We start from the raw sequence: 16,130 nt of genomic DNA on the forward strand, positions 1-16,130 counted from the left end.
ATACACACTAGACAGCATTTGCTAGACAAGACACAACTCTATTTAGTAGCTGACAGCTGGTAAGGCTTCCTGTGTGAATGGGGGGGGGGGTCCAAAACCATCAACAGATGCCAATAAGGCTAAACTACTCACATTTCAAGTTTTGATTTTTTAAAAAAAATATATTCAAAGTTTGAATTGGAAATTCTCAGCACATTTTGGTTCAGCTCGATATGCAGCTGCCCTGATTCAGTAAGGAACTATACACATGTGAAAGCTGTCTGGATGGGAAAATCATGTTTGATTCCTACCTCTATTCAAAAGCCAGGGCTCCATGAATACAGTCTTTTTGTTTTAAAAAAGGTATCTCACCAGTCAGCTGCTGGGAGGGAGAGAGAAAGCAGAAGGCGGAATTGTCCCACCCCTTCTGTACTTTCTCTTGTCATGCTGAACAGCTGATCCGTAGGATCTCACCTTTTAAAGGAAAGCTGTTCCATGCATGCTTTGTTAGACGAGAACCAGAATATAAATCCCCATTTTGAATCCTTTGGCGAAGATATTTGCTGTAGTCAAATAAGAGTACTGTGAAACTCAATGTAAGAAATTATTATACATTGTTTTATGTTTCTTTATATAAAAAGTTACAGTTAGCAAGCATATGACACAAAGAAATGGATAGGAACAGCAGTAGTTATGAATGCATGCTTTTTACAATGTATCTCATCATTTTTTTTTTGCCAACTCAAACATTCAACAACACACATGCAGACCTGTTTCTGAGTGTCAGATTCCATTCTATGATTTGATTTATAGCCAACAAAAATTTCTACCCAAATTATGAATGATTAATTACCTGATTTAATAATTTGATTCCTGAAACTGGGTAATCTTTCCATCGTAACAAAACAAGACAAATAATAAATATAAAGAAAGAAATACTGATGAGAATAAATGATAGCAATGATAGTAGTAAGAGTCTTATTGCCATTCACTGATTTTACTCATTACTGATTGATGCTTTTTTTCATGAAATTGGAAAAGCTGGTCAGAGTCCAGAACACCTTTAGCTTGCAGTTCCAAGGCCGACATTTTCACAATTCACGGTAGAATATTCATAATCACCCAGGAGCGCACTATTTTCAAGCAGTCTACATAATGAAAACAAGTTCAATGTAAATAATCTTCTTGCATGGCACATACTACACAAACAGATTACAAGGACATTATGATGTCCAACTTGAATTCAACCTCAAACTCTGTACTCCCAAACAAATGTATCTGCAAGTATGTCCCACAGGAATCCGCCGGACTTAAGCTAGTTCACAATGGCGCTGGCATGCATGCATTATACCTCAGATTCTCCCTTATACCAGGCATGGAATGTTTGGCATGATACAATGCCTATGTATCTACGTACCATCCAATCAATTTACCTACTGCAAAAAGAGTGGATGGACTACGTGGGTAGACGTATTTGTATATGATTGTGCTCATGTTAATCTTGGTGCTGTCACTGATAAATAAGGTTGTACACACTGGTGGGGAGGAATGCATGCAGGTCTGTGACTTGCTATAAGGTTGGATCCAATCAGCTGTTCTTCTGGTGAAAGGGGGCAATAAGGTCCCTCTTTTACCACCCAAAATGCTGTGCTGAGGACCATGGGTCTTTAATAAACAAAGGCCATGTGAGACAGGCTGTTATAAAGAGGGGAATTAGATCAGTGAAAATCATGAGCATCTAATTGCTCAAGGATTAACAGTGCAAGTGATCCCATCGCCTCATTTGTAAGGCAAAAAAGGCTGGCACTAGGGCAATTAGTGACCTTAGTGGTGGAAATAGTTGAGAACGACATCAAGGACACTGCAATATACTTCGACAACATATTGATACTGATTGGATTGGCAGTGGGGAAGCTAACAGCAGTACCTTGCATGACAAAGGTGGGTGGAAAGGAAGTACAAAACTGGGGATGTGGCAACGCTTCTTACAGTTCTATTTGTATAATAGGACCAGGGATCCAGTGCAGTGTTGCAACCAGTGTTCCCTCTAAGATGAGTTAGTATGAGCTAGCTCACAGTATTTTACCCTCCAGATCACAAATTTTTGTCTTAGCTCAGGAAGGATGGCTCCAGAGCAAACTAATTTATGCAGTAGTCAAATCGCATGCTACCAACTTTAATGGCAGTAGCTCACAAAATGGAAATTTTGCTCATAAGACTTCACAGCTCAGAGGGAGCATTGGTTGCAACCATGGAACACTAATGATAAAATAGAAGTACCAAGTATCAAACCTATAGTCCAAACAGACTATGGGAGCTAAATAGCTTCAGTACATGGAAACAGAACTTTGCAGAAGCTCAGAGCCAGTAGACAATGGACAAGATAAACCTATAATATTCCTAAACATATTTTATTCTTCATGGTTCCAATCAAAGTCTCTTTCAGGTTATAGAACTCTCAGGTCCTGCTGAGTCAAAATATAAAAGAAACATATTTGGAAATATAGTGCTAAGTGAGAAATATTTGTAGTTGTTATGTGTGAGAAGTGGCACGTATTGCAAATCCACTCCTTCCCAACCAGAGGAAAGCACCAAACCTGAAGAATTTTGTTTCACCATGCCAATAGTTTGGAACCTACGCCTTGCTTTTACTCACACTGCACCTTTTCCCATGGTGCTGGTAGTTTTCCATGCAGAATGTGTTCCTCCTATCCTAGGAGCTCCCATCTGTGCTAGATAAGTATTTTGCAAGGAGCCAAAAAGCACCTTGAACCAGCAGCAAGCATTGTGCAGAGAAGGACCATCTCCACCATGAATGATAAGTAGAGCAAATGGAAGCAAGGCTTAGGATCCAAGCCAATGTTTGTACAAATTGTTCTTCTCTGAAATTAATAGCCAGCTGAATTAACCGCCTCCCCACAAAGGAAAATTAAAAGACTGATACAACTGCCTCACTTGATAAGAGCAATCATGTTTTAAGCATTTCTTTCCTAGACACTTTGTTAGAAATATAGGCATAGTTTTGAAAATATACACAAACACCAACCCAGTAATTTACAGTGCAATTCTAAGCAGAATTATATCCTTATAAATCCATTGACTTCAATGGACTTAGAAAGATGTGCTTCTGCTTTGGCCTGCACTGTTCAAGTGAGGCCTTAATGCATGCATGGGGTTTCTCTATTCCTTTCCATATGCTTAGCGTGCTCAACAGGAATGAACATGTGGAACTTAGCCCAACACTTAAAAGAGCAGATGTTTTAGCAAAGGTCCAGACATGCATCAGACTCATATGGAGCCTTGGATTCCAGTAGAAATATTATGTATTGAAAAAATTACCAACACAGAACCAGAATGCAGAGCCATTCGAGCAAAATATGATTATAGTCATTCAAACCTCTCAGAACAAAACAGTAATTAGAGCTACCAAAATGAAAACAAGGAGATTAAATTCTTACAGTCTAAATAGTTAGCCAACCCTGCTCTTGACACCATCAATTCTAAATCACAGTAGAGTAAAAGAACAGATGTTCTCACATCTTCATTTGACTAAGCATTTAGGTGGCATAAAACAAACAGCCTGATCCACAGCATTTGGTAGCAGAGAAAAACCTGGTTACCTGTGCTGCTCAAACAGCAGGGAGAAGGCATTATATGTGGACCCCAGCTGGGAATAGAAATTTATCTCCTGGCATTTACTCGACGGGTGGTTACTCCAGACAGAAACTCTTGGTTAGATATAGACTGAGCACATTGTTTGCTGCATCCAGTTCCTAGGAGCCATCCCTCCTAGCCCTATTCTAATGCGAGAAGTGAAATATTGGGTAGTAGCAGTCCCAGGGCAACATCACCTCATGGAAATCCATCACAGCCAGACAGGAAATACTGCAGAATGCGGAAAATGCTGGGCTTGGATTGTTTACATTGGCCTGTGAGTGTCTCAAACTTTATTGTTAACACTGAACAAGTTATTTCCCATGCAACGAATTCATAGTCAAGCTAAAATATGATGACCCTTTTTGCATCCCCCCGGGGCTGTCTGAAGGAAGACCAAGTTGAAAAAGAGACAGGTTGGTCGGCTGAGCTTCTCTGTACTCACACAATGGATCAGGCTGGAAGTTATTATCTACTAAAGCACTTTATACATCATTTCCATAAATAAAGGTGAATGGGTCATGCCAAGCATCTGTTTGAAACTCAAGCTTAAAATGTCAATAACCTTTAGCAAGATGTTATAGAGCAACTGAGGATTGTGATTTTTATGCATTTGTTGGTGTTATTGCAGCCCCTGCCTAGATTCTGAATTTCTTTTTTTCCTTACCACTAACTTGGCATGCAAAGATGCCAGCTACCTAGCACCATTCGCTTCACAATAATGCAAAACACAGAGACAAACACACCACAGATACGCACAAAGCAAATGACACACAGCTAGACAGTTTCAAAGAAAAAAAATGAATGGAATGCACACGATGGTGAGTTGGAAACTAGACATTTGTTCACTTACCTTCTGTTTGTCTTTTACACCCTAGTTGTGTTGTACTCTGATTCATGTTTGCTTAGAGACCCAATGAGGCAGAACCTGGAATGTTATGGCTATTTCATTCAACATAATAATGTTTGCATAGAAAAAGAAAGAAATATATGCATACACATTCTTAATTTAACATAACTTAAGAACTTGATTAACTCGTTCCAAATCACTTAAAACTGGCATGCAAGAGGACAGCAGTAAAGTTCTTGTTAAACTGATCAACCCTGGAAGTGTCTCACCAACAGATCCCATTTCAAGTGAGTGGCTTGAGGTATACAGAGTGCTTTGAGAGTCTGGGATACCCGGTAGCTTATATGTACAAAATGAAACATATGGGCACATGAACAGAACAGTAAAGACGTAGAGAAAGAACGCATGCATGTGAAACACAGATCCAGTTAAAAAGGGTTCTGGCTGCTTCCAAATAACTTGTACGAAATTGGATTGCGGTTTTCTTTTTGCCTTCAGCTTTCACTTGAACCTGTTTTAATCATTCTTAATTACAAGCATTCAAGAGGTTCTGGCTGCTTCCAAATAACTTGTACATAATTGGATTGCGGGGTTGTTGTTTTTTTGCCTTCAGCTGTCACTTGAACCTGTTTAATCATTCTTAATTACAAGCATTCAAGGTGCAATACACAGTAAGAGAATCCCTGTGTTTTTCTTTAAAATTGAAATCATGCCAGACTTTGGATGGTTATTGGATTAGAAAGTTTGTTCTCCACTATATATTTTTTTTCTTTCATAAGCAGGTCTAAAGTAATAGCAATCTAATGCAAATGTTAAAAAACCATTTTAGGTCCTAAAAGGTCAATAACTAAGATAAGAAGTGATGCTATTGTCAGTTACAAAAGTGATATTGTAATAGTTTGAAAATACTGTCATTTTTTAAATAGAAAACCATGTTCTACAAGAAAGGGAAGGATTTTATCTCCTTGAGCAGCTCATCTCCATGCTAGACAGAATGTCTGTGGCTTGGGGCTAGGGCAAAATGCAGGGTTACTTTTTGTTATATTGAAACCACATGCATCTTGATATTTCAAAGAAAATGCCATTAACTTTTAGCAAAAATGTCTTTGGTGTGGCTGAATGCAATTGCCCTTTCTTGTGTTTTTTTATCTTGATGAGATTAAAACAGTTTTTTTTTTAAAAAAGTAAAAAGATAATTTTGTGATTTTTATGAGGAATTAAAGGGAAAGGAAAGGAATAGAAAGGAAAAATAAGTAGAAAGAAAGAGATTAAAAAGTCCATTCACACAACTTGTTTTGACCTTACTTGCATCTATTCTGGGAAGGAATTCACAAGGCAAAATTATGGTGGAACCACGTGAGACCTGCTTGTTAATGATCCAGGAATATAAGTGAGGTTTCCAGAATATGTAGCTTTGAATTCTGGACAAAAATATTTCCATGCCTTTGCACAGGAACCCAATTATGGTAACTGCTCTGTGTAAATTCATCATAAGCTGTGTGAATGGATCCTAAGAAAAGGGGGGAAAATCATATATATAGTTGCCTGAACTCTAAATGTAAAGAGCAATTAGGGAAGAAAAAAGCACAAGGGAATACTTGGGATGGAACCAAGTCCTCACACAATAGTCTTCATCAAAAATCTATTGATACTGACCGCTGGACAGCTTTATCATGTCTGGAAAGCCTGTGACTCGTGGTTGGTACCTCTTCTATTTCATCTATCTCGCACGCATCTGCAGCATCTTGTGAGTAGCTATGTTTCATGACAAGAATATTTCTCCTGTTGATAGGCTGGATGAGAGGCTTTACAGGCTGGGGTTGAATGTCTGTCAAGATAGGCGTATCTCTTGTGCTGAGGTTACTACGGCTGCCCTTAGTGCTAGATAACTGTGATCCACAGTGGTGGTCATGAATGCATTTGGAAGATGATCTCCGCAGTTTATGATAGTTTTCAAAGTCATCTGCAACATCTGCAAGGTCCGCTGTTGCCCCTGTCCCTCTCAGAGTACATAACTCATAATGAGGAGGCTCAAACACCTCCTGAAATACTGTTTGATCAAAGTCTGATTTCCGCTGGACAAATTTTTTACGAGGTTGTTTGATCTGGACTATGACAGAGATAACAATAAGGAGGACCACGATACAAGAAGTGACCCCAATTACAGTTCCACTGGTATTGGTAAGCTGGTCCAAGAGGTTGGCTTTTCTCTTTTCTGTGTGGTGGACAAAAAAGAAGAAGCATAAAATTAATATCCTTTAGAAACACATGTAACTGTGATACTGTTCTGCTGGTCTAATCAAGTATATGAAAAAGAGTGAGAAATGCTACATGAAATACAATATTATAAAGACAGTATGATAATTTCTCTAGCCTGTAATTCTAAAGAGATAATTCTGGTTCAATATTAATCTTCTGCATAGAGTTACTAAATGGAAATTGCTGCTCACATACTCCTCTATAGTCTGGTTCATATGGTGGTATCTACAAATAGGGATGGCCCCACGAACCATGAACCAAAACGAACCTCAATTTTCCCAGTTCCTTCTGAGCTTGTGAAACATTAACTGACAATTTGAAATAACTGCATCTTGTAGATAATAGAAATACCTCCTTACCCTTGAAGCATTTCAAATCCGGGTCTTAATGATTTATTTGAAATTGCTGGCTTTAGTTAACATTTAGCTGACTCAGGAGGAAAAGCAAGGATTATTACAAATATGGTTTCCAGGAACAAGGAAAAAAATCCTTCCCTGTGAGCCATTACTTACATTTTTTGATATGATGTATTCCACGGTTCATAAACATAAATCTTTAGAGCATCGGTGCCCTAGACCCAAAGGATAATCTTCACAGGCTCCTTGTCACAGCCTGTTCATTGGGGCAGCATAAATTTCAATTGCTGTGCTCCACTGGCCATGTGATTATCACTATATGCTGAACTGACTCCCAGATACTGCCAAGTTTTATTCTAAATGAGACTTCGCTCAGAAAACTGGGAGGTCTGTGAGGCTGAAGAGTTGCTTCAGTGGCCATGGCCTCCAGTATGTCCTCTCATTGCTGGAAACACTGAGAAGGAGGCAATAGTTATGATGGTGGAAGAGGAGGGAAGTCCCAGAGCTGCACTGGCCAGGAAAGTAGTGCATCTTCAGGCTTCCTTCCCAATGGAAGAGTTCACTGAAGCTTCAGAAATATCTTCTCATTTAGCACTGTGGCAGAGGTTCTCTGGACTAGGGAGAGGACTGGATACTTTCTGGCCACTGTGAAGTAGGAGTCAGCAACTTCATGCTTGGAGGGTTGCAGTCACCAGTCAGCTTGGCTGCTGAAGAACCTGGCTATCCATCTGTAGGTGAATAGCCTTACTGGAAAAAGTATGTGTGAGCAGTCCTTTCTTGAAACTGATAGCCATAGTAGTCTCTCAATGTTAGAAAAGGTCAGAGATATAAACTCCTGTTCACTAATTATGCAATGTGCACAAGTATACATCTTAACACAATGTCAGTGAAATAGATTGTGGCATTGGTGTCCTTTATCCCACTATTCTAATGATCATCAGCCTTTTTCACCAACAAGCCAAGGAGTGCAAGTGGAAAGCTGTTGGTTATCACAGGGAGGAGAAAATACTGGGAATATACTAAGCTGAAGGGAGAAAAATCATGATGGCTGCATAGTCTTTTGCTGCCTTTGGGTTAACACAAGAGTATGAGAATACAAGAAGAGCCCTGATGGATCAGACTACCCTAGTTTGGCATTCAGTTGACAGTGATAATGTCCTCATGGCTGCCAGCAGGATATCACCATTTTTGGATGATTTTAACATTCCAAAGGACTCAATACCAACTGGGTCCACAGTGTGGCACTCCTGATTCCCCCCATCCCTCTTTTCAATTGCTTCACTGCAGAGGGATGCAGATATTTTGGCATTTGATAAAGTGGGTGAGGGGACAGTGTCACGCTGCAGGCCTGATCTTGATCAGGCCTTCATGACATTTTAAAATTGTCCTAAAGATGGTGATGGCATCCTCAAGGTGGCCACAAGGACACCATCTTATCTAACTTGGACCTTTGATGCCTCCTTGAAACCTACAACCTTGTGTCAGGTTGTACCTGACTCTCTGTCAGGTACTTCCTTGTGTCAGGCTGTACCTGACTCTCTCTCAGGTACTTCAATAACTCAGCATCAACAGCAGGTCCTTAAACAGGTTCAGCTTTATTGATCAGAGCAAGGTGAAGTCATCTTGGACTCTGAGTCAAGAATGAAGCATACAAAATGGCCATAGTAATTATAGTGGGTTCATACAATACCCCCTGACACCTAGGAACCAATAAGTAATTAATATGGAGCATGGGGAACTGGTTAATGGTTCATAGGTGAGCGGGAGACAGCAGAGGCTTTGCACTGAAACAATGAGCACTCAAGGCCAAGGGCGAGATAAGAGAGGCAGAAGCGAGAAACAGCTGCAGAGCATTACACATTCCAGAGTCAGGGAAAAACACCATGGCGGGGCTACCCGACACCTTGCTACATTTGCCTGATTTCCCTTCTTCACTGCAAACTCCTGTGCTGTGTGGCACTTGAGAGTTCCTGATCCACCAAAAGAGAGTTTTCAGGGTATAGAAGGGGCTTCTGTGGGAAGCAGAAAGTTAGAGAGGTAATTTTGCATAACCTTCTATTTGCGTAGTTTTGGGATGGACTTTTAATGCAATGTGCATTAAATGTGGACTATTAATTTAAAGGTTTTGTCTATCCTGATTTTCTTTGTGAACACAAAAGATGTTTTAAAGAAGCTTTTGTTTTGGCAAAACATACAACTTGATTTTGGATCCCCTAGCAACTTTTTTTTGTTTAGTAATGTTTAAAAATGAATCATTATTACACTCATTGTCTAAGATGACTTAAGATATGGAAGACCCAGGTGATCAATTAACTGCAGTTATCAGGTGAATAATATAAATGGCAAACCAATGTGAATCAAGACATAGTGACATATAATTGGATTAATGTTAAAAAAATAGGTATTCACTGGACTTATACATCAGATTTTTAAAATCATTATTGATAATAAATACCAGGTGCTATCAGGAGGTCCAGCAGTGAGGCCAGGACACTAGAAACCCTCCAACTGTTGCCCCCCCCAGCACCAGTATTGTTTCTTTTGTTATTATTTTATTTTCATAATTCTATTTTGTTATTATTTCCCAATTGGTTTCAATGGAAGACCCCACCCCCCAGGCCTGTACCTTCATCTGTTTGGGTTTTTTTAGAAATTGGAGAACACTTGGAGGTATTGTAGTACTCCCCTAGGAAACCCACAGTGCCATATTTCAGATAGATAGAAAAAATTGTCCCCTTTTTTGAAGAAATTGATTGTGCCCATGTTTAACATTAAAGTCTCTTGGAGAATTGATAGGAAATACTTCAAACAGTAACATAGACAGTTCTGTAGCCACTGAGTTTGAAGAACAGTAGCCTGAGGAGGAGGAGGAGGCAGACTGACAAGGCAGGCAAGTCATCAGGCCAGGTAGGCATCCGCAGGAGGGGTGTGCACAATTTTTATTACTAGACAGTGTGGGATTTATTTATTTTTGTATAATTTAAGAGCTGTACTTTGGTTACCCTTGGAACATTCATAAAACACAGAGTGAATTTTAGAAGGCAAACAGTCAACTTTTAGCAGGAATAACAAAATAAATTCTAAATTAATTGTAATTCTCAAAGAACTTCAACAGCTACCCATGGGGTAGTTGAAAAGCAAAAGAGTTTTGTCTAAGTAGAAGACAAGAATGTACTGGGGGGAAAACACACACAATCACAGCAAGCCACACATTTAAACATTTTATAAAGAAGACTAATCAATAAAGCAAATCAGATTAAGGTGGAGTTGAAAAAAAACAGGGTTCCACAGACTCAGAAGTGACAGGGGAAAGAATAAATTGAAAGAAGCAAGCCACAAATCAAATAACATTTAAAGCATTAAAGAATTAGCTGAAGGAAAGTAAGCCTCCTCCCCTAAAAAACACCCAGTAAATTGTTTCAGAAAAATTCAGAGAACACAAGACATGGAGAACAGAAATTATGTTCAAGAACCACACTTCAGTAAGTGACATCATCATATGTTTGATCCAGAGTTCCACCCCATATCCTTTAGAATTGGAACTCCTCACACATGTATGCAATCCTAGAAACTACAGCTTGCACTCAGTCAATCAAAAAAACCCCAGAGGCTCTCTTCATCTTCCCCACACACAGCACAACTTTCCATGCATTCATTAGGAAAATATGTTGTCAAACGCTTTCACAGTTCATTCGTTGTTGTAGATTTTACGGGCTATATGGCCGTGGTCTTGGCATTGTAGTATCTGAGGTTTCACCAGCAGCTGTGACTGGCATCCTCAGAGGTATAACACAGAAAGATGGAGTACTCTCTGTGTCAATGTGAGAAGAAAAATGGTAGGCAGGGGATTTATATCTACTCAGGCAGGTGGGGTAGGGCTGAGTCATTATCTTGTAGGAGTTACCCAGGCTGTGACATGCTAATGGAGGAGAATTCATGAGGAGGTTCTTTTGCATATGGATTGGCTGTTGAAAGCCCTCAGTAGTTGTTGCTAGGCAACCACAACATTCTAGGCTTGGTTTCTGTCAGTGAAAGGTAAGGGAGGGAGCAGGGCCTTTTCCAGGGCTGTTTTGGCCTTTGAGGGAAGAATAATCAGGGCCAAGCCTGTCAGCAGCCACTAAGTGATTTGATACCACCCAAACTGCATGAGGATCTTCACTGATAAAACACTATATGGCAAGTTGTGAATATTTTTCATCTTTTTAAATTCAGCTTGATATCTCTCAGAGACACAACTTTAAAAAGACATGCAGTTTTTCATTTAAAACATATACTTATAGTCCCTGCCTTGCTGGCTAGTTCCTTTCCTGTGATCAGCATGATATTTGAAAATGCTGCAAGCCATTGCTGCTGTGGTAGATTAGTTTCACAGCTTTCCAGCTGATGATTCATGAAGATCTGGAAACATCCTCACTGCCACATCGAAAAGATGAAGCCAGGTAGTCAACCTGCTCACATATCTGAATGGGAAAGTGTCTCTCTGAAGTAGAAATTGGAATAGGGAACACTGGGATTGCAGGGGTAGAGAACTATTGAATTTACAAATGAACCGTCATAGCCATTCAAGGAATCACAGGACAGAAGAACTGCTTGACACAGGGGAACCATGAGTCTACTTCTGGAAGACTGCTATTCTTTTTAATAAATTTCATATGTTTGGTTTTTGAACTGCAAATTTATTTCTTCTCCTTCTGTGGAGACCTCCTCCTCCACTCTGAGTTTTTAAAGTGTTCCTGGTTTTCCCCCCTTCTCTCTAGAAGGGCAGGAAGCAAGGTCAATTAATTGCCATAGTTATGTAAATGGACTGACTTGCAAAGGAACTGAGGGATTTGGTGTCAGGAATCTCCAGGTGACTCCTGGAGATTTCCCAGAATGCCTACAAGGAGGTCTCCCAGAATGCACCTGGGTGGCCCAGGGTCCACTTGGGTGACCTGGGTGGACCAGGTCAAAGGGGGTGGAGAGTATGATGTAGAATGGGTTTGATAAAAGTGCTTGCTCCCAAGAGGGAGGACCTCTTGGCTCTTTGTCTCTTGGTGCTGATCTTTGGAAAAGAACAGACTGTGGAGTTCTGTTCTGCAGGCCAGGAACAATCAGCCATGTGGCCTGGCCTGCTGGCTGCAGAGAGCCTGAGGTAATGAGAGACCTTTAGAACCTTTTGTAACTTTCTAAGCTTGAGATTGCCTACTCTATTTCAACATCTAGTAGAGTAGGTTTTAGAACCAGGGACAGAGGATACAATTATGACCAACTTTCCTTTGTCGTTCTGGTTGCTGATCTGATGCTGTATGCTTCTAAACTTTTCCTCTGTTTAATAAATATTTTACTTTTTGAAGCTGGTAGTGTTCGCTGGACCACATAGATGCCCCAACTGCCTTAGACCATGCTACTGTAAGAGGGGAGTCCCAGGAGGGGGGAAGGCAAGCAGTCAAGGCATCTTTTACTAATCCTCCAGGGGGCCCCCAAACAAGGATTTTGGTCCCTGTGGTAAGGAGGAGCTGGGAAGCAGGAGACCAGAGGCAGGGCCTCAGTTTTAGAAGGGGTGTCAGGAGCCTGTCCAGGCCTGTATCCAGGATTTTTTCATTCGGGGGCCTTTAAATAAGTCGAGGGGCACTCTCAAACACCCCAAGCAAGCGCCATAAATAAAATTTAAAAAATGAAAGTTGGGGGGCCTGGGCTGGCTGGGGGGGCCTTGGTGGTAAGTCGGGGGCAGGCCATGAGAGGCCCCACTGTAGCTATGTGCCTGAGCCTGTCGCTCCTGGGGCAGGAAGACCCCAAAAGGACAGTGGTAGCAGTGGTACCCTAGTTGAAAGAAGTGGAATAGCACCCTCCACAAACTGGTGCAAGTCAAGGAGGGGGCTGGCAGAACAGGGTCTGTAAGTCAGAGTAGGCCTGTTCCGCCACACCTTCATTTAACTTCTTGTCCGTTCAACACTTGAGTAGTTTGAAGGTGGTTAATCCCCTCAATCTTGCCAACATTTTCTTGGCTTCTGGTTTCTGTCCTTTTATATTTCAAATCTGGGAATATTATACTTGGATTTAATGTATGAAGTGCTGCCATTATGTCCTAAGGCACTAAAACCAGAAATGAAGAATTAGAATTCAATCATAAGAAATATTATTTGGTTTATGCTTCTGTCAGTTGACAGTCAAAGGAATAAGCCTGTTATCTGCAAATTCCTCTTAACATAAAACAAAGGGTGGTTTCGTATGTGTGACTGATGAGGGTACATGTAACGTCTCCCTGCACTCAGAAATGCCCATAGAAGAGAACTGTGTGCTTCAAAAGAGGATACATGCTCTTTTCATGTTTGTATCACATGTTAAAGGGCTCAGAGTTTCCACACAGCTCTACTTCTACCAATTCAAGTTGAAAATCCTCCCAGTGCTCTATTCAGTGCTACAGTTTTTAAACTCTGATGCTCTAAATAGTTTGAGATATATAAAATTAAGACAGCAACCCTTTTGGTGACCCACTGTGTTTCTGAATTTGACTGGATTCCCTTTGAAAGGTATCCACCATGCCTCATGTTCTAAAGGCAGTGAAAGGTAGACAGAGCCTATCCTCAGCTACCAAGGCCTCATTCTTCCATTCATAAAAGTCCAAGCATAGGAATACATGGCATAAGTTCCCAGTGCTCTATTCAGTGCTACTGTTTTTAAACTGTGATGCTCTAAATAGTTTGAGATATATACAATTAAGACAGCAACCCTTTTGGTGGCCCACTGTGTTTCTGAATTTGATTGGATTCCTTTTGAAAGGTATCCACCATGCCTCATGTTCTAAAGGCAGTGAAAGGTAGACCAAGCCTATCCTCAGCTACCAAGGCCTCGTTCTTCCATTCATATAAGTCCAAGCATAGGAATACATGGCATAAGCATAATCATGCTTTTGTGCCTTTGGTAACCAATGGTTTTTTTAAGAAATGGGATAGTTTTGACATTGAATTTGGATTTTTATGTAAACATTGTTTTTTGAAAAAAATTGTAACCTGCTTTGATTCTTGAGGACATAGTGAGATGTGCATTAAAATATTCACATAATGTGATGGGAAATCACAAGTAAAAAAAACATTTCCAACCAATTAGAAACATAAAAAATGGAAATGCATTACAGTTCTAACTAATTAGTGCTTATTTGGTCCTGAAGATAAGGCTTCTATGTCCATAAAACAATTATGTGCAATTTCTGTTCTGCATCCCTATGCATTACCTTTGCAGTGGTTTTCATCCCATGGATATACACAGTTCTGGAGTCCATTGCAGACCAATGTATTATTAATACACATATTACTATGGCAAAAGAATGTGTTGGCTTCACAGGGAGCTAAAAAAAAGCAAACAACAACATTCATCAACATTAAGCAGTGCATTTTTTCCTCACCAATAGAAAATACTACTACTACTACTACTACTACTACTACTACTACTACTACTACTACTACTACTACTACTACTACTACTACTACTACTACTACTACTACTACTACTACTACTACTACTACTACTACTACTACTACTACTACTACTACTACTACTACTACTACTACTACTACTACTACTACTACTACTACTACTACTACTACTACTACTACTACTACTACTACTACTACTACTACTACTACTACTACTACTACTACTACTACTACTACTACTACTACTACTACTACTACTACTACTACTACTACTACTACTACTACTACTACTACTACTACTACTACTACTACTACTACTACTACTACTACTACTACTACTACTACTACTACTACTACTACTACTACTACTACTACTACTACTACTACTACTACTACTACTACTACTACTACTACTACTACTACTACTACTACTACTACTACTACTACTACTACTACTACTACTACTACTACTACTACTACTACTACTACTACTACTACTACTACTACTACAAATGCCCCGGCAGGGAGGGAGGGCTAAAATCTAATAAATAAATAAATAAATAATTCAATGAACAGTCATGCAAAGTCACTTGAATTTTGTAACTTTTATTTCTTTAATGTATGTAGACTGAGGAGGGGAAAGGGTTAAAAGTATTTACATAATACTAGCGAAATCTCAGAAAACAGAAAGGAACTGAAAAGGATTTGGGGCTGAACTCCATGTTGAATACTGTAGTTCTTGCTTCTCCTTGTGTCATGAATAAGCATGAAATGAAACTCAAAAAAAAACAAATATATACAAGTTTGCTTAATGTGCATCACTAATGTAAGTTGCAGAATTCAGCTTTTCTTGATACAGAGTTTAGAATCCTTTCATGTACAGTTTTTTTCCCTGGGTTTTTTTTAGGGAGAGGGGTGTGTATTATAGCCAATCCTAAGAGAAGGATAAACTGCTCAGGCAAAACAGGGTCATTATGCAGCTACTAAATCACAAAAGCTCAGAGATGCAGTAATAAAAGCAATCCATTCAATGTTTAGTGGCCAGGCTTTGTCATGTGGAACTCCATATCAGACTAGAGGACTAGAGTAGAAGCCCTGGCTCTAATCCTGCATCATTAAACCTGCTCATGTGTTTAGTATTTCCGTAATCAGGGAGAACTTTGTTCTCATACTTCTTTAATTTAGTTAATACAAGAAACATTAACACACAAATATTTACACCATAGCTTCCTTCTAGGACTATGTTATATGAAGTGCAAACACTCATGCAATAATATATCATTGTGGGCCAGCCCAAACACAGATCCAACTGAATACAGCCTATAATGCAGTGAGAGAATGGGATCCAATGTCTCTTCTAAGTTCCACAGTGTTGTGACCAGAAATTCTACCTCACGAGTAAAAAATTGTGAGCATGTCTACATTTGACTCCTGCATAATTTTTAGAAGAGTATTTCTATAACCTTGTAAAAATTTCAGAATGAATTCTTAAATATTTAAACTGTATTTTAAGAATAATTTAAACATTACATGAGAAAACAGAATCAAGTCAAATTTCATTACACAAAATGTTGTCCTCTATGGGGGTAGACCAGGCCTCTGGAGAACAGGTCTACCCAC

The 16,130-nt window shown here is 39.7% G+C and overlaps 1 protein-coding gene across 1 annotated transcript in view; it reads right to left on the reverse strand.

Annotated features, from left to right (window-relative positions):
* Positions 1-983: 983 nt before the first annotated feature.
* LOC107126031 (neuropilin and tolloid-like protein 1) overlaps positions 984-16,130 on the reverse strand; it is a gene marked incomplete at its 5' end in the record, with an annotated part of 72,057 nt that continues 56,910 nt past the window's right edge. Inside the window, 4 exon segments of the mRNA XM_015429526.1 lie at positions 984-1,064; positions 1,067-1,127; positions 6,140-6,698; positions 14,309-14,422. Of these exon segments, the coding sequence (XP_015285012.1) occupies positions 984-1,064; positions 1,067-1,127; positions 6,140-6,698; positions 14,309-14,422 (815 nt within the window).

Source organism: Gekko japonicus, unplaced genomic scaffold, assembly GCF_001447785.1.
Source record: "Gekko japonicus isolate JY-2015 unplaced genomic scaffold, Gekko_japonicus_V1.1 scaffold263, whole genome shotgun sequence".
Lineage (NCBI taxonomy): Eukaryota > Metazoa > Chordata > Lepidosauria > Squamata > Gekkonidae > Gekko > Gekko japonicus.